This window comes from Bos indicus, chromosome 11, assembly GCF_029378745.1.
Source record: "Bos indicus isolate NIAB-ARS_2022 breed Sahiwal x Tharparkar chromosome 11, NIAB-ARS_B.indTharparkar_mat_pri_1.0, whole genome shotgun sequence".
Classification (NCBI taxonomy): Eukaryota; Metazoa; Chordata; class Mammalia; order Artiodactyla; family Bovidae; genus Bos; species Bos indicus.
The window spans coordinates 92,917,063-92,934,946 of NC_091770.1; the positions used below are offsets into that span (position 1 = coordinate 92,917,063).

Sequence of the window (17,884 nt, forward strand, 5' to 3'; positions counted from 1 at the left end):
TTAAATGTCAGGCAATGACCTAAGCATTTTATGAGAATTAACTTATTGAATCCTCATAATAACCGTATAAAGATGGTGCTGGTGTTCTCCCCATCTTACACATGAGGAAACCGAGGCACAGAAGGGTTAAGTAACTGGCTTAACACCATACGGCTAGGAAGTGGTAGAGCTGGGTTTCACACCTACTCTTATCTGACTCCAGAATATTTAATTCATTCATTCATCAGACGTTTACTAAGTACTTTCTCTGTGTCCGGTCCTGAGGCGACAGAAAAGCCCCAGGCTTGGTCAGTGTGGTGTTATGGTTCTCAGCCAGAGTTAGATGTAATCTCCTGGAGGGAGAGGGGAGGTTAGAAATGCATTGAACAATTTTTGGTTGTTGCCGTGACTGAGCTTACTATTAGCCAGCTAAACTTCCTGCCCTGTGTGGGGGAAAAATCCTACCCAAAAGGTCAATAGCGCCCCATTGAGAAACCACTCAAGAAAACAGTACTGGCTTTGGAGTCATTCCTGACCTGGATTGAGTCCCAGCACTGCGATTCCAAGACTTTGTGACTTCGACTGAAGTTGCTTCATCTCTGTGAGCCTCAACTCTGGCAAACATGGTCTGCGAAGTGCCCAGATGTATCTGGCATGCTCTGGTTGTTCAGCAAACACAAACATCCTTTCCTGCTCAAGAACACACCAGGAAGTACCGAGGAGAAGCAGCTTTGGATTCCAGCATCCCATCCATATCCTTTTCCCTCCCGCTCTGGGCGGCTCTGAAGCCTGCCAGGCTCCAGAAAGGCAGGGGACTTTTCATCCCCATAACCTTTCCTTCTTCTCTCCATCCAGGCTCATGGTCAAAGGCAAGAGAGCCTCTCTTCCTACCAGCTCTGAGTTTCAGGTAAAAGCCACTTACTGCTCTGAGCCTTGGCTTCCTCCTTTGGCAGATGGGGAAGCGGAATGCTAGTGGATATCAGTTGCCTCTGCCTGTCCTGCGTCCCTTCCCTCTTTTGTATTCAGTTTTCTTCTGGGAAGCGTCCCTCTCTCCTTCTCAGTTCACATGGGCACCTGCTCTAGGACTGGCCGGTAAGAATCAGGGCATCCCATCCTCCTGCCCACAGCATTTGGTCTTCAGGGATGGTCATGTGAGCTCAGCTGGAGCAACCAGAGGTATACAGGAAAAGAGACTTCCTCTTTTCATTTGGGATTGGGTCACTAGGACCGTGTAAGCCTGGAGCTGCCCCAGAGCTTGGAGAGCATCTGCCTGAGAGTGAAGTCAACTAGAGGGGGGGAAAATAGGTTAGAAAGAGAGAGCGAGGGAGATGGAGACAGTGATATACAGAGAGAGAGGAGAAACTTGACACATGGATGCAGCCATACCTGTCCCCAGTTTTTCAGCTTGGGAACCAACACTTCTTCTTTTGCCAAAATCAGTTGGAGTTGAGTGTGGGTCATTTGTCATAGAAATAATCCTGATTTATTCAGGGGCTAAGCCATCTATGTCAAAAGGTTTATGTGTGAATCAAAAGAGAAGATGATGTAACTGAAAATGTTTTTCTAAACTGCATGTGTCCGAATGACCATGAGTTATTAACCGAGGTGCTGAAGCAGGAACACACATTCCACACCAGTGATGAGTCAGTCCTGAAGAGTTGTTTGGAAGCGTGAATTCTTGCTCCCTGCATTTTCGGCTTATTGGAGGCAGACCTTTGGAGGAAGAGGCGTCTTTGCACTGGGGCACTACTTTCATAGATGACTTGTTCCGAGGTTGGTCATTTTATGCGAAGCTGTAGGACACAGAGGAAAGAGACCCAGCCTGTTTGGGCAAGCCCTTGCCTTGCTCTGAGCCTCTGAGTCTGACACTGAGCTGGGCTGGGTTGGACCTTCTCTCGGACAGCTCCGGGCTTCGACTGGCTGTGGTTCTGAAATTCTCTGACCCTCTCCTGGGACAAGCAAGGTCTTCTCACCTCTGGAGTCAGCAGCACACAGCCGTTGCTGGGTTCTCTGGAGAAGTCACACATCAGAAACCACAACCCACACAGGAAAGAGACTCCTCTGAATCTGGCAGACACAGCAGGGCCAATCTCCATTTCCAACTCGGGGTCCCTTCATGCCTGATCCCCCAAACTCAAGTTCCCCATCTCCTTTGCCAGCAAGTGAGGTTATGTGGCACAGATCTGGGGAAGAAGGTGCTGGTGGAACTCAGCTGGAACTCAGACTGGAGGACACAACACATTCTGAAAGTGATGGGACAGAAAGATGGAAAGAGCCTGGCCTTCTGATGGCATTCCCCAGCAGCCAAGGGGCCTGGGCGACTTCACATCTACACCAGAAGATTCCAGAAGAATCCTCTTTTTTTTTTTTTTTTTTTTAAAATTTGTTTGTTTAAGCTTCTATGTTTGGGGCTTTGCTGTAGGTACCCAAATGCATTCCTAGTACCCTAGGTGAGCACCTGCCTGCAACCATTCTTTCTTAAATTCTTTCTGGTGTCCAGAACAAGCTTTCTTCACATGCAGGACCACACTGATTGAATCAAACTAATTGTTGTTAATTATTAATTAATATTAATTATTTCATACCAATACTAATATTGCTGAAGCTCCGATACTTTGGCTACCTGATGCAAAGAGCCGACTCATTGGAAAAGACCCTGATGCTGGGAAAGAGTGAGGGCAGGAGGAGAAGGGGACGACAGAGGATGAGACGGTTGGATGGCATCACCGACTCAGTGGACATGGGTTTGAGCAAACAACGGGAGATGATGAAGGACAGGGAAGTCTGGCCTGGCAGTCCATGGGATCGCAAAGAGTCACACACGACTGAGCGACTGAACAGTAACGAATGACAACAAGAATAATAATTCAACCAGTAATGATCATTTACCAAGTATCTCTCAAGTGCAAGGGATGAGCTGAGCAGTCATATCTTCACAGTGCTCCCAGGAAATAGGTACTGTTACGGCCCTTATTTCCAGATGAGGAAACCGAGCCTCAGAAATGACACATGACTGGCTGCAATATTGAATATGGAAGCCGGATTCCATATCCAGTGCCGCCTGACTCTGAGACCCCATTTTCCTCCTTCAGCACGTCTAATTCAACAGGCTTAGTTATTTATTTTTAAAATATTTTCTTGAACCATTGTGGTTCAAATGTGGACCATTTTTAAAAAGTCTCTATTGAATTTGTTCCAATATGGCTTCTGTTTTATGTTTTGGCTTTTTGGTGGTGAAGTATGTGCGGTCCCAGCTCCCCAACCGGGGTTTGAACCTGCACCCCCTGCATTGGAAGGTGAAGTCTTAACCACTGGACCACCAGGGAAGGTTATTTAGTAAGTTGGGAAACTGAGGTCCAGGAGGGAGAAGAGTGACTTTCCCGGGGACCGCACCTTCTGGGCCTCCACTCCAGGGCTCTTTCTACGATATCCTGCTGCTCAGCTGAGACTTGATGGCCAGGTCAAGGGCTGGGGCCATGAGAGCTACTGAAGGTGCTGAGCAGTTAGGAGAGAATTTCACTACCACAGCAGGATCATGGAACCTGTTCCTCCTTCTTCAGTTCTGATGGAGAAGGAGGGGGATGCAGAAACTGACACTTTGCAACCCAGCAACCTCTGGAGCATTTATTGTACCTTCACAAGACAACGGCTTTTTCCCAGCCCCTCCAGCTCTTCCATCACAGGTGGTTGGGCCCCCAGATCCCAGGAGCTGATGTATGATCCTCGAAGATTACTCATCAGGTGGCGCCAGCTGCCCAGTAGTGAGGTCCGTAGGACAGGGGACTTTGCAGTGGAAACTCCCCAGAAGAGCCTGAGGACTTGCCACCCACCAACCTCCTGCTTGTTTACCTGCCTTCTCGGCCCTGCCTCAGCCTGGATGTGGATGTTTGTTTTAAAGAGTCAGGACTTGGGATCCAAGAGAGCCAGGGATGGGGTGCAGCAGGGAGTTACCTTGTCAGTTTGACAGCAAACAGACCAGGGAGGCTTCAATTCCAGCTCTGCCACCTACTAGTCCGTGGCCTTTAGCGGTCAGTTTTCCTGTTTATGAACATGGGGACAAGTAGAGAATCGATCTTAGGGAGATGTTATAATTATGAAGGAGACGTTACACCAAAACCCCTTAGCATGCCTGCCATACTGCATGATCGACGGAAATCTTTGCATCTCGGTTTCCTCTTTTGCATCATGGGGATAATGCTGTTTTCCTCTCGTAGTGGCTGTGAGAATTTGGATGAGAGGAATGTAAAAACATTTTGTGATTCTCAGTTCTTAGCTTTTTGGCTGGACTCGGCTGCTTAAATTGGACTGCCTAGCCTCCCCCTGCCTCTGTGCCATCCAATTTCTGTCTCCTTTTAACTGACTCCAAACACTGGGTGGGACTGAGTCTTGAAACCTAACCCTTACTAGTTGTGCAACCTTGGGTAAGCCATGTCAGCTTTCTGGGCCTTGGTTTCTTTCCCTGTAAAATGAAGGTCATCGTTTTTCTGTAGGGCTGTTGGGAAATTGACACATGATAGCACATGTGAAATATGTGGTACTCTGCCTGGCTCACAGGAGGGACTTGAAATATTAACAATCATTATTATTACCACTGATGCCCAACCCCAGGCTGGCACTGAGCAGTTAAAGAGGAGGCAGAGAGTTTTGCATGACACCCTCCTGCTCAGGTAGGGAACGTTAGGGAGAGCAGATAATGAATTCCTGCAGGTAATGAAGGTTCCTGCTGGAGGCTGGTCATGCCTATGATATTTCTCAGAATCACTCACATCATCGTGTTTTGTCTTCACAATAACTCTTTGTTGTTCAGTTACTGAATTGTGTCTGACTCTGTGACCTCATTGACTGTAACGCCAGGCTTTCCTGTCCTTCACTATCTCCTACAGTTTACTCAAATTCATGTCCATTGAGTCAGCAATGCTATCTAACCATCTCATTCTCTGTCGCCCTCTTCTCCTCCCTTCAATCTTTCCCAGCATCAGGGTCTTTTCCAATGAGTTGGCTCTTTGCATCAGGTGGCCAAAGTATTGGAGCTTCAGCATCAGTCCTTCCAATGAATATTCAGGGTTGACTTTCTTTAGGACGGATTGGTTTGATCTCCTTGCAGTCCGAGGGGCTCTCAAGAGTCTTCCAGCACCACAATTCAAAAGCATCAATTCTTTGACGGTCAGTCTTCTTTATGGTCCAACTCTCACATCCATACATGACTACTGGAAAAACCATAGCTTTGACTATATGGACCTTTGTTGGCAAAGTGACATCTCTGCTTTTTAATGTGGCCAGGCTGTCTAGGTTTGTTTTTCCTTCCAAGGAGCAAGAGTCTTGTAAGGTACAATAACTCTTACAAGAATGGAATTATGAACTCCATTTTACAGATGGGGAAACTGATGTCCAAGAAGGGCAGTTGGCTGCCTCAGGTCACCCTGAAAGCTCATGAGGAATGGGGAGGGGAATCTGAAGAGATGTTGGGTTGATTCCAGAGCTTTCCCACCTGACTGAGAAGCTGACTCCGGAGGTGGGGCTGGGCAGGGCTGGGCCCCTGAGTGATTCAGGTAAGAGTCAGCTCTGGATTTCCAAATAGTGGGTGGGACCCAGGGAAAGGGACTCTCTTTCCCTGAAGCTCCGGTGCCAATCAATCACCATGCTCTTGCCGCCTTCTCTCTCATCTTCCTCGCCCCCACACCTCCTTTCGGTGTGGTCCTGTCCCTGGGGGGCTGCCTGGCCACCCTATCTGCCATCCTGCCTGTGGTGTCTCCTTCACTGCATCCTTCACAAGACCTCCAGCTCCGGTCACACAGCCTGGCCACAGTGAGGGCGTAATCCTTCCACACCTCTACTCAGAAACCATCTGATTTGCCCTTTACATCGTTCAAATGGGGAACCAGAGGCCCGGAGAGGTGCTGACACTTGTCTGAGGTCAAACCGGGGGAAGAGAACTTGAACTAGGATCTCTGACTCCCACATTCTTTCTCTCAGTGCCATGGCCACACAAGTGCTGTTCCACTGAGTTCTGGAGGGTGGCTTGGGAGCGAGGAGTCAACAGGGGTACAGGCCTGGGAACCGGCTGTGCTCCTGGCCTGAAGGGAGGGAGGACCCGAGTGGAGATGGGGCTTCATCCAAGCTCTTCTTTCTTCATCACAGAAATCCCCCTTTTCTTTGGGCAACTGGACCCCTGAATCTCACCCTAATCCCATTCCTCTGGCTGATAGCCCAAGTTTCATGTCTCCTTGCCCCGTCCGGGTAGTTATCAGGGGCTCTGGATCTAGGTGGGGGATCCAGATGCCCCAGCACCCCAGGGCCCCAGGCCCTCTACCGGCTCTACTCCCTCTGGCATTTGCCCTGGCATTTGCTTGCTCTGTCTCTCCGGGGCAGCTGGCTTTTGTCCCACTGGAGCAAGAGAACAGCTCGGGTGGCCTCTGCGGCAGGCCTCACTTCTCCCATGCTTCTCTCTCTGCACCCAGAGATGTCTGGGAACCTGCAGACAGACCTTTGAGCCCTCCCTCCTGGCCTTCCAGGCTCTGGGGCTCACAGGATGGCTGGGTGTGGTGGGGAAACTGAGGGAGAAAATATGTGGACGTGGGGACCAGGAGACTCTGTGGGATCCAGGGTGCACCCCCCTCTTCTAAGATTGGTTCCCCCAGCTACAAAAAAGAGGAGCTGGATGCTGGGACTCTGTAAAGTAGGCAGTGGGTGTGAGACTGGTGGAGTGTCCACCCTGGAGCCTGAGTCAGGAGATCTTTGAAAAGAATGCTTTCTGGTCACGGGTCACCTTCTCTGTGCTACACACTGCATTAGGAAGTTTGTGTGCATGACCTCATGGAAACTTAAAACCGTCCTCTGGGTTGAGTTTTATTGTAATAGCATCCTTGCCTTAGAGATGGTTAAGTCTCTAAGGACCAGAGAGGTTAAGTACCTGGTCCAAGGTGGCTCAGCTAGTAAGCTGTAGAGTCTCAATTTGAATTAGGTCTCCTGGACTTGCAACCTGTGCTCTTCCGTCTGGCAGTAGAGGTTCAGGAAGAGGCAGGTGGCCTTGGAAGGCAGGCTTTCAGCCCGTGGAGGATGACAGTCTCCTCTTTGGATCTGAGGGTAGTGCATTTCTCATCCAGGACATTACGTGAAGACCAGCCTGGACAGCTCTTTTTCCAGCCTCCTTCCACTTGGGATGGGGCTAGGGGAAGGGCATGTGGTTCTCAGCAGCAGATTCTAGTTTGAGATACCCCCAGCTCTGCCCTGAAGCCCCAGGTGGTCTCAGCACTGCACATCACCTCTGGTCCTCAGTTTCCTATCTTATCAAATGGACACAATTCTGGGGCTACTGGGTTTTAAAAGCTCAAGTGTCTCAAAGATCGCGGGTGAAAAACCCACCTTAGTGGCCTGGCCCGTCACAGAATAATTAATAAAATGTCTTGGGTGGAGGCAGAGCCGAGGAACTAAGTGGGAGGCGGCCGAGGTGACAGCTGGCTGGAGAGGTGGAGCCAGGGAATGGGTAGGGAGGGGGCGGGCCCGAGGGGCCGGAGCTCCCGGGCAGTTAGAGACGCACTCCAGGGGCCTGAGTCTGTCTCCAGCACGCAACGGCCACCCTGCACCATGAGCCGTAAGTCCGGCCCCAGTGCCCCCCGTTTTCCCCTGTGGCCTCCCGGTGGGGCTTTGAATGCCAGGCTCAGCCCTTCAACTCTCTCCCTTCGCAGGGCAGGGTATCTCGCTCCGATTCCCGCTGCTTCTCCTGCTGCTGTCGCCGTCCCCCGTCTTGCCAGCGGACCCCGGGGCGCCCGCGCCAGGTAGGCGGCCTCTCTCCTGTCCCCGAAGAGCCCAGGTCCTGCTTCCCTGGCCCGGCACCCCATTCCCTCCTCTCCCCTCCCGCCCGCCCAGCTTCCCCTTTCGGCTCGCGATGCCTGGGAGGGGGGAGGGGGCTGTCTGTCGGTGGGATGGGGGCTCTCTGCAGACCCCCGGGATGTGGCCTGGGCTAGGTCCCCAGGGGGTTCTTTTTGCGGGGGAAAGGGCAGACTGGGATCTTGGGCGTCTTTGGGAAAAGGGACCGAGTCTTTCCAGGCCCCTCACCTGTTCTGGGACCCCAGCGGTCCCAGCCGAGTCGGTCCCCAGCAATCCTCGCTGTTTCCCCTGCGGGCCCCTTTCGGAGGAAGTCGCAGGCGCCAGGGGAAAGCAAGCTGGCGCGTTTTCTGTTAGCCTCTAACTTTCCAGGACCCGTCCGAATTCCCAGCCCCAGTGGAGACAATCTCCCTGGGTGAGGACCCCGGGTACACCCGCCATTCCGGAGAGAATGGAGGAGGAAACGCACTTACAGGGCTGAGCTGCTTCCTCTGGAGACTGAATCTTCACCGGGGAGGTCCCCATTGCCCGGATGAGTTAAAGGAGGCTCAAGTTGGGGCCATAGCGCCCTCAAGCTCACCCAGGACACGGTGGACTCAGGGCTGGAAGTTTCCAGTCGTTTTGCAGGGTCTTTCTGCAGAGTTCTCCCTGCCCTCATCTCTCCCTGCCAATGGACCCCCGTTTCTTCACTCCAAAGATGACCAGGAAAGTCCTATCCTGGAGAATTCCCCTGCGTGGCGTCATGCGTGTGCCAGGTTCCAGGTGGAAGAATGCAGCTCCTCCTTCCCATAGCCTCCCTCCCCACGCAGTTTCTGTGTGTGTGTGTGTGTGTGCGTGCACGTGTGCGTGTGCATGCTTGCACATGCAAGGTCTGGACAGAGCTTCACCAAACTATGTGAAACCTCCCCAGGGTCTTCATTTCTCATCTGCAAAATAGGGGCAGGAGAGGATGGGGAGTGATCTGAGCCTTCTGTTGTGATGCTCAGAGGAGAAAGAATTCGGTGCTCAGAGGAGAGGGGAAGGACATCTCTGTGAACTGGGAGTCAGACCAGGCTTCCTGGAGCAGGGGGTTTGAGTGCGTGGCATTTCGGGAAGCCAAGGAAAGGGTGCTCTAGGCAAGAGTTTAGGCATGTGTAGAGGTCTAGTTTGTCAGAAGACGAGGAAGAAGACTCCCGTGGCCAGCACTTTACAGTTTACAAAACCTAGCTGTTGGCTTCTCTGTTCACAGCAGTCCTGCCAGGGAGATGTTAGTCCCATTCTACAGAAGGGAACTCTGAGGCCCAGAGGGGTGAACCATTTGAGTCTCTGCTAACATTGGTCTGAGACCCCAGTAGCAGAGGCAGGGCTGACCATGCCATCCCAGTGGCCCGTTGTGTTAGCCCCTAGACCAGCCCAGCAGTTCCTCTGAGGCCCCATTCAGCCCCATCCGGGCCCCCGGGGCCCCGAGGCTCACCCTTCCTGTCCCCCTGTGTCTGTTCACCAGCCATGGGTGTACCCTTTTGCTTTTAGCCTTTTCTGCTTATCTTTATATTGTAAGTGTTTAAACAGAATTGTGTTTTTCACGCCACAAACATTCCCAGGGTATTGCTTTATGCCAGTCCTTGGCTGGAGCCTGGAGGCTGAGCTGGGAGGAGCTCGCAGGCCGATGGAGGAGACAGAAATGCCCACAGACTGCCATCAAGGAGGTCATGGCCATGACTGAGGGAACCTCAGGGGTGTGTGGGGCTTGGGGATGGGTGATGATTATCTCTCAGGTGTGAGGAATTGCAGAAGGCTTCTTGGAGGTGATGACATTTGACCTGGACCCTAGAGGAGGTGGTAGTGGGAGGTAAAATGGTGAGGTTTTACTCTCAAACTCTGGAAGGGCTCTTCCAGGCAGAAGCAAGGGTATGAGCAGAAGCCTAAAAGTCTGAGTGATGGGAGTGGACAGGCACAGGAAGCTGTAGGACAGAGGCAGGTGTTGGCGGACATGGGCCTTTGGATACAGAGTGAGGAGTGGGCTTGAGTCTCAGGATATCCCCCTGGGAGCAGGGGAGTGAGACGGGGTGGATGACTTGGAGGTGAGACTGGAGGCTGGGAGATCATGAAGGAGGCTGCTGCAAGGGTCGAGGAAAAGACGGAAGACAGGTTGGGGGTGGGCTGAAGGCTTCGCTGCCTTCCCATCGCCAAGTCTCTGGGTGAACTGAGGTCCAAAGTGCCCGGACACTTAGGAGAGGCATCTGCTCTGAAAAGCCAAAGCCTGTGTCTAGTCCCCAGAGTGTCAGCAAAGGCCAATCCCCCAGGAGATGAGGGCTTACCTGGGGGCAGGTGGCGGGGAGGATGCTGCTTCTGCCTCTCTTGTGATGGAAGGTGGAGTCCGGCTCAGAGGACAGGGCTGTCCTGGGGTATCCTCAATGCTCGAGTTCATCCCTTCCAGCTCCTGGACTTGGCTGAGTGCTCCCTCCTGGGCTAGGGATGGGGCATGACCTAACTGGAGCTCTGTGCCAGGCGGAGGGGCCTGAGGCCAGCTAACCCTGGCATGTGGGGCAGGCTTCCTGCGGCCTGCCACCTCCTATCTGCAGCACCAGCTGGGGCTGTGGGTTGGGAGGGGGCTTCCTTTCCAGCTGGGCTCTTCCGGCCGCCGGGGACTGGTGCGGTGGTCCCTGGCCACTGGCCGCTGCCCTTGCTGTGTGTAGGGGCTGGGGCCCACGTCTGGGCTGCTCCGGGCTCTTTTTTTCTCTTTGGCTGCCAACCTCCTGGAACTTCTCTAAATATTATTCTTACGGAATTTCAGTGCAGCCTCTTTAAAGGGCCCTCTTGCTGTCTGGTGCCTCTGCATCCTGAGAACTTGGTGTTCCCTCATTCTGCCTGGAATCCTGACTTCTGGGCTGGGGGACGCTTCCTTGCCGAATCCTCAGAAAGTTCTGGAGCCAGGCAGCCCCAGACTGTCCTCATTGGTGGGAATGTGTGTGCTATGGGCTTGCTGATCAACCCCACCTCTGGGGTGGCTTAAAGACTCAGAGCAAGCTGCTCAGTTCTCTGCTTATGGGGGGTGGGGATCATGTTGATGCAAGGAATCGAGATGTTTGGACATAAGTTGGCTTTATCCAGAGTTGAGAAGAAGAGAGGAAGAGAGGGAGGTTTCCTTAGAGCCTGTCTGTCCCTTCTCCTTCCTGGAAAACACTGAAAAATGAGGCCCACAGGACATGCTGTGAAGAGCAGGCACTCTCCCATGTATCTTCATCTAGCACCTGCTTGGTGCCCGGCCCTGTGCTGGGTGTGGGGACTCCAGACACTTTACACTCAGTGTCTGCATTTCCCCAGGTCTCTCTCTTGATGGTTTATTGTACAGCATGTCCTTCACTGGACACATGAAAGCATGTGGGATTTACGTTAGACTGAAGGAAGGCCTTCCTTTGTGATTAGTTCCCAGCGCTCTAGCGTGGCAGGGGATGGTGATTCCTCTGGAGTCCTGGTTTCATTCATTCAGGATTTTCAGGTCCACCTGGAAGGAAAGGTAACATACCTGCCTCACCTGGGGTCATCCCCAGTCTGTGAAGCAAGGGGACTCGCCCTCCCAGCATCCCTTCCCCAAATCCTGGCCTGGGCACCTCCAGGAGGAGGAACGGAGGGGAAGGGAAGCAAGTTCAAGTGTTGCCTCTTTCGACTTTGAAGCAGTGGGGCTTGGATGAGCCCCTCGTCTGTGGTGGTGGCAGGGGGCCGGGGAGGAGTCTCACCCATCCCCAGGAGCAGATAAGTGAGGTGGATACACAAGGTTGGAGAGTCAGCAAGAGCCCTGACTTCCAGCCTGTCATGATAGTCCAGCTGTGGTTAGCCTGGGAGAGGGCAGAAAGTGACACCCATTTTCCTCTCTGCCCACCCTGACACCCTGGGGCCCCCAGCGACAGCTGCAGTCCTTGTTGAGGGGAGACTTTTCCTGCCCTGAGGCCACTGGTGCTTATGGAAAGATCTTGGAGGAGGAGGAGGAGGAGGGAGGGAAAGTTGGGCAGCCGGTCCAGGGGGAGGGGCCTCTGCTGGCAGGAGAGGGATGCCCTGGGCAGGAACTTCTGAGTCTGGGGGGCACGGCTCTGCTGCTGCTGGGCCCCTGGCAGGAAGCTCTCAGGCAAGACTTCAGAACCAGCTGTGTGTGGGGGGTGGGAGTTGAGGGAAGTGGATGGGGAGATGAGAGAACCTCTTTGACCAAGCTTGAAGTGGCCCGTCTCCTCGCTTCATTTTAAATTCCACAAACATTTGTTAAGCTCTGGCCACCGCATCTGGATTTCCTGGATGGATGGATCTCTCCAGGACCTGGGGTTGAGTCCCAGCTGTGCGCACGGCCTCTGGGAGAGGGGAGAAAGCCCAGGAAAGCCCTTTCTCTTGGAGGCTTGTGGTGGAGCAGAGCAGGTCGGGTTGGGACCTGGGGCCAGGGAGAGTGGAGTGTGAACATTTGGGGAGACTTTCTGGTACATGCGCAGTGGGCTGGGTCGGGTAGATTAGGAGGGGATTTACTTGGGAGGAACCACAGCCTGGGTCAGGGAGGAACAGAGCTTTTGGCTTTGGGGTTGCGAGATGGGCTGCCCCAGGACCAACTGGAAGGACTTCTTGAGTTGGATTTGGGATCCCTACTGGCAGAGGGATGGGGAAACAGCCCAGAAAGGGCTGGGCCTCAGCTCCTGTACCAGCTGACTGCTATGATGATCTGCGCACCAGAGTTGGGAGCTGGGCAGTGTGGAGTCACAGCAGAACAGCACACTGTTCTGAGCAGAAGGGAGAGAGAGGTTCAGGATCTCCAAACCTGCTGCAGGGCTGACCCAGAACTCCTTGGTGTTTCTGGGCCTGTGGCTGTGGGAGGGGGAGGTGGGTCGTGCCAGGCCCCTGCCTTGGGTTCCCCCTGCACCTGCCTGTTAGCCTGTGTTAGTCTGATAAGGCCTGTTTGTCCAGACTTCTTCCGATTGGTTCCTTCCTTTTACACCCTGCAGGGGCCACAGAGATGCTATTGTGGGGCCATGGGGAGTTTCCAGGGCTTAAGCAAAACTATTTGCATGATTCTGTGATGTGAGGAGACCTAAACCAGAGGGTCAGGCCCTCTGATTCCAGCATCCTGAGGTGACTTCTTGGGCTTCTCAAGAGGGCCCGTTGCTGCCCTCTTGACCCCCTATAATCAGATGCACAAAGAATTGGAGTTCCTTGTCCCGTTGGCTCTGAGCCCAGAGAAGGAAGCACGTTTGCAGGAGGGACCTGGCATTTTCTGTGTAAGGCTGGGGAAGGAGCCGCTGCCAGGAACTGGGCGCCCTGGTCTGAAGGAGGCCTGACTGTTCCATGGTCTTGGCCAAGTCACCACCTCTCCCTGAGCCTCTGAGTCCCTCGCTGAGCCCTGAATGAGCACCGAGAGAGCTCCAAGAAGTCTCTGACCTGGCTATTGGATGATCACTGAAGCTGTGGTTGGGGAGACCCGGATTAGACACAAGTAGGGACTTTCTGGAGGTCCATTCTCTAAGGGGTTGGGGGAGGGGTGATGCCAGAGCTCCACTCGCCCTCTGGGGAGAGTTTTCCAGCCACATGTCTCCTGTTCCCATGGTCCCTGACCTCCCTCAAGGTCCTAGAGCCCAGACCCCACCCCGATGTGGGCCAGGGCTGAGTCTATCAGGAACGGGATCTGCGACTCCCCTCAAACCCATTCCCTGTCCATGGAGTTCTGGGAAATGTCTTTCCTTGGACTTGACTGCTGAGTCCATGAGGGTGGGGGTGGAAGGGAAGGGATGGGCAAGTGGTCTGGTACTACTTGCTGGGTGACCCATCTGGGCTTCCCCTTGTCTGGCCTCAATTTCCCCATCTGTTGGGACACCTGCTCTTCCTTCTGAAAAGGAAAAACAGAGAGATGGTGGGCGACCTCATCTTCTAAGTATCCAGGTGCCCAGAGGCTAGGGGCTGGCCTGAGAACCCCAATCCTTGTCCCTTTTCTGAACCCCATAAATTCTGCCGTTGGCTCTGACTTGGCAGAAAGTGAATGCTCTAGAAGCCTGTGGCCGTGGCATCTTATCAGCTGTGTGCCTAGCCTTCAGTGCCCCAGCCCGAGGCCTGGATGCGTCTGCACCATTTTGGTGGCAGCTGGGAGGGAAGGGGAGACTTCCTTTGGTGGCCTGACGTGGACAAGACTGAAAACCCAGAGCGAGGTCTGAAAACAGAAGGGCCAGGGGCTTTCTGTTCATAGCTGTGGGGACACAGTGGGCCCTGAGGGGAACACAGATGTCGGGTAAGTTAGAACAGAGTTGTGACTGGACTCCATGCCTCTGGCCCCAACGAGAGGGGTCCCTGATCTCTGTTTCTCCCCCACAGTGAACCCCTGCTGTTACTATCCATGCCAGCACCAGGGGATCTGTGTTCGCTTCGGCCTTGACCGCTACCAATGTGACTGCACCCGCACGGGCTATTATGGCCCCAACTGCACCATCCGTGAGCAGAGCCTCCAGCCCCTACTCCTTCTCCCCTGGGCTCGTCCTTCAAAGACCCCCACTTCCTACCCTTGTCTCTGGCCACGGCCCTCTTTCCTTGCCTACTTTTGACCTCTGACACTGCCCCTGACCTGGCTCCAGCACAAGCCCTTACTCCTGACACATCTCACTCCCTGCCTATGGGGTCTGTAGTGAGTCTTCACTGCCCGGCTCTGGCCTTACTGGCCTCCAACCCTGGACCTGTCTCCTGACCCCCGTCTGCTTCTGGCTATGTCACATGTCAACACTCCCAAGGTCCTATGCTTTACCCCTGACTCCTAAATTCCACCCTCGTCCATACTGGACCCTGTCCCCAGTTCCCACCTTCCCCTCTGGCTGCTTCCAGTCTTGCTAGGAGGGCCTGTCTGAGTGGCTCCCCCTGCCCCCACAGCTGAGATATGGACCTGGCTCCGGACGACTTTGCGGCCCAGCCCGTCTTTCGTCCACTTTCTGCTGACGCATGGGCGCTGGCTGTGGGATTTTGTCAATGCCACCTTCATCCGGGACAAGCTCATGCGTCTGGTACTCACAGGTGGGTGGCAGAGGTGGTGCAGGGTCCCTCTAATCTAGGGGAGCAAGAAATCCTGCCACTTCCTGAAATTCTTGGCATCTGACCAGGGCAGTGGTTGGGGATGGGGGAGTCAGGGTTTGGGTGCCAAATAAAAAAAGAACCCAGGGAATTCCCTGGTGATCCAGGGTAGGACGCTGTGCTTTCACTGCTGAGGGTGCTGGTTCAATCCCTGGTCAGGGAACTAAGATTCCACAAGCTGCTGTGCAGGGTAGCCAAAAACAAACAAATAAGAAAACAACCCAAGAGAAGGTGGGGAAGAGGGGTGTAACTGGAGGCAAGAATCCCTTGTCACCATCATTTTCGCCCTCTGCAGTGCGTTCCAACCTTATCCCCAGCCCTCCCACCTACAACATAGCGCATGACTACATCAGCTGGGAGTCCTTCTCCAATGTGAGTTATTATACTCGCATTCTGCCCTCCGTGCCCCGAGACTGTCCCACGCCCATGGGCACCAAAGGTAATGGTGATGGGGTGAGGGGGCTGAGCCTAGGGTGGGTCACAGGAGATGCTCCGTTCCCTTTGGGAAAAAGCAATCAGAAGAGCAATGACTGGCCCATTTCACAGATGGGTGCACCAAGGCAAGACATGCAAGAACCAGGGATGAGGACAGGGGTGGGGAAAGAGGACAGAAAGAGGTTGTGGGAGGGTCTTGTCTGAGGTCAGTGGCAGAGTCAAACTAATGCTCCCGTATTTCCAGGGTGCCTCTTCACCCAAACTTTGTCTACTAAGTGGGTGGGATCCTGCTGCGATGAGGGTGACTTAAAAGTTGGAATGGAGGAAAGAAAGAATAGTGAGCTTTTTACTGGGTGCCAACTCTGAGTTTGGTTCATTACTAATGTGAACAGTCTTATGTGCTTCATCAGTGCAGTTTACACATAAAATCAAAGTTTTTCTTTAGTTGTTCAAGAACCTACTTGGTCTCATCGGCAGGAGTCTTCCTACCAAGACCTTCTTCCTCATCCACTCCTGATTGTCCGCAAACCTGGGGGTTTACTCAATTTAGAGCCATCAGTTCAGCTTCAAGTACACAAAGGGCGAAAGAGACATTAATCCACCACCGCTGCTGCTTCAGTTCCCACCGCATGGTGTCGCTGTTGAGCACTGGTCCCGTGCAGCCCCGTATGCTGTGTGCTTTTGCAGGTTCAGAACCTTGCACATGTATCAGTGTCCTTATTTGGGTCTCAAGGGCACTACTCTGATAGTTTTTACTATCCATGTACTACTGTTCCCAAAGCATGATCATTCTGGCAGGAAATCTGGGTCTCTCAGAGCTTCTGGACTCTGCCAACACTTCGCTGGCACCAGACCTGTGCTGTTATTCAGTTGCTCAGTCATGCCTGACTCTTTGTGACCCCATGGACTGCAGCATGCCAGGCCTCCCTGTTCTTCACTATCTCCCAGAGTTTGCTCAAACTCATGTCCATTGAGTCGATGATGCTCAGTGGTAATCTGAGTGATAGATCCAGGTTACAGTGTGCAGACTGTAACTTCCCTTTGGGTGAGTTCCCTTTGAGGTCCTTGATGACTTTTCCTGCTACAGGAAATCAGTCAGTCATTTCAATCTAAAGAGTTATTCTAATGACATTGGGCCTCATAGATGTCTTTGAAAGATTGCCTTTTCTGCAAGGCAGTCTTGGGTACCAAGTCATCTGACATTGACTTACTTAAGAAAGGCTTCTTAATGCTTGTCCTCACGGTGACAGACACATGCTTCAAGGTGACTTGTCTTTACACCAGACATAGAAAGTTCTGGCATCTTTTAAAACAGATTGGCGAACTCCAGCCCGAAGGCCAAATCCACCCCACCCTCAATTTAAATAAAGCCTTGTTGAAACACATTCATGTTCCTAAGGTATTATCTGCCTTCCTGCAGCACCAGCAAACCTGAGTAGATGTAACAGAGACCATACATCAACAAAGCCTCAAATATTGACTATCTGGACTTGTATGGAAAAGTTTGCTGACTTTTGATTTAAGAGATTTCATCTCACTGGTTTTCTGTCATGCTTACACGGGCACTCCTCAAATCCACTGCATAAGAGAGATAGCATTTGCCCTATTTTATAGATGAAGAAATTGAGGCTCAGAAAGATGGAATGACTTCTCCCTCTTCACACACTTAATAAACGGCACAACCCATTTCGAACACAGCAACCTTATTCCAGGGTTGGGGAGTCCAAGTTTTTTGTTGTTGTTGTTATCCCTTTTTCTTTTTGGAGGTGGGGAAGGGTTAGCTTGTACAGAGCAGCAAACACACACGAAAGTTGAGAGAAAAGGATAATGAAGTCCTATGCATCCATCTCCAGATTTCAAGATTTGTCCACAATTTGCCAATGTTACTTCATCTATCCCCTTCACCTATTTTCTTTTTAATTGGAGAATAGTTTCTTTACAATGTTGCATTGGTTTCTGCCATACAGTGTGATAAATCAGCCATAAGTATACATATGTCTCCTCCCTCTTGAACCTCCCTACCCCCCACCCATCCCACTCCTCTAGGATGTCACAGACTAGCGGGTTGAGCTCCCTGTGTTATATAGCAACTTCCCATTAGCTATCTATTTTACATACGGTAATGTGTATATTTTAGTTTTAAAAGCATATTCCAAACATCCTTCCATTTCCCAGAGTCTTTTGATAGAGAAGGTGCAAGGGGCGGTCTGGTGAGAAGGAGGTGGTCCTGTGGGGTCCACTCTGGGATTCCTGTGTTAATCAGTTTGGTCTGGCAAGCCCAGAAAGCTCTGGGGCACAAAGATCCAGACAGGAAGCAGCTACTGCTCTTTCTTACCTCCCCAATCAGGGAAGAAGCAGTTGCCAGATGCGGAGTTTCTGAGTCGTCGCTTCCTGCTCAGGAGGAAGTTCATCCCCGACCCTCAAGGCACCAACCTCATGTTTGCCTTCTTTGCCCAACACTTCACCCATCAGTTCTTCAAAACTTCTGGCAAGATGGGTCCTGGCTTCACCAAGGCGTTGGGCCACGGGGTGAGTACCTAGGAGGGGCTCTGGACTTCTCTGGGCCACACGTGGCACAGGTAGGCTG

At 52.6% G+C, this 17,884-nt stretch overlaps 1 protein-coding gene and 1 long non-coding RNA gene across 2 annotated transcripts in view; one reads left to right on the top strand and one right to left on the bottom strand.

Moving 5' to 3' along the window:
- Positions 1-10,249, bottom strand: LOC139185840 (uncharacterized). The gene is made up of 4 exons (XR_011569422.1): positions 10,101-10,249; positions 3,931-4,017; positions 516-669; positions 1-332 (listed from the first exon to the last, which is right to left on the bottom strand). It is a non-coding gene; the product is annotated as an uncharacterized lncRNA (long non-coding RNA).
- The window catches only part of PTGS1 (prostaglandin-endoperoxide synthase 1), a 25,840-nt gene continuing 15,410 nt past the window's right edge, over positions 7,455-17,884 (top strand). Inside the window, exons 1-6 of the mRNA XM_019970773.2 lie at positions 7,455-7,570; positions 7,665-7,754; positions 14,119-14,235; positions 14,665-14,805; positions 15,158-15,301; positions 17,645-17,826. Coding sequence (XP_019826332.2) covers positions 7,459-7,570; positions 7,665-7,754; positions 14,119-14,235; positions 14,665-14,805; positions 15,158-15,301; positions 17,645-17,826 — 786 coding nt within the window. The 5' untranslated portion in view covers positions 7,455-7,458. The remainder of the gene's footprint in view (positions 7,571-7,664; positions 7,755-14,118; positions 14,236-14,664; positions 14,806-15,157; positions 15,302-17,644; positions 17,827-17,884) is intronic.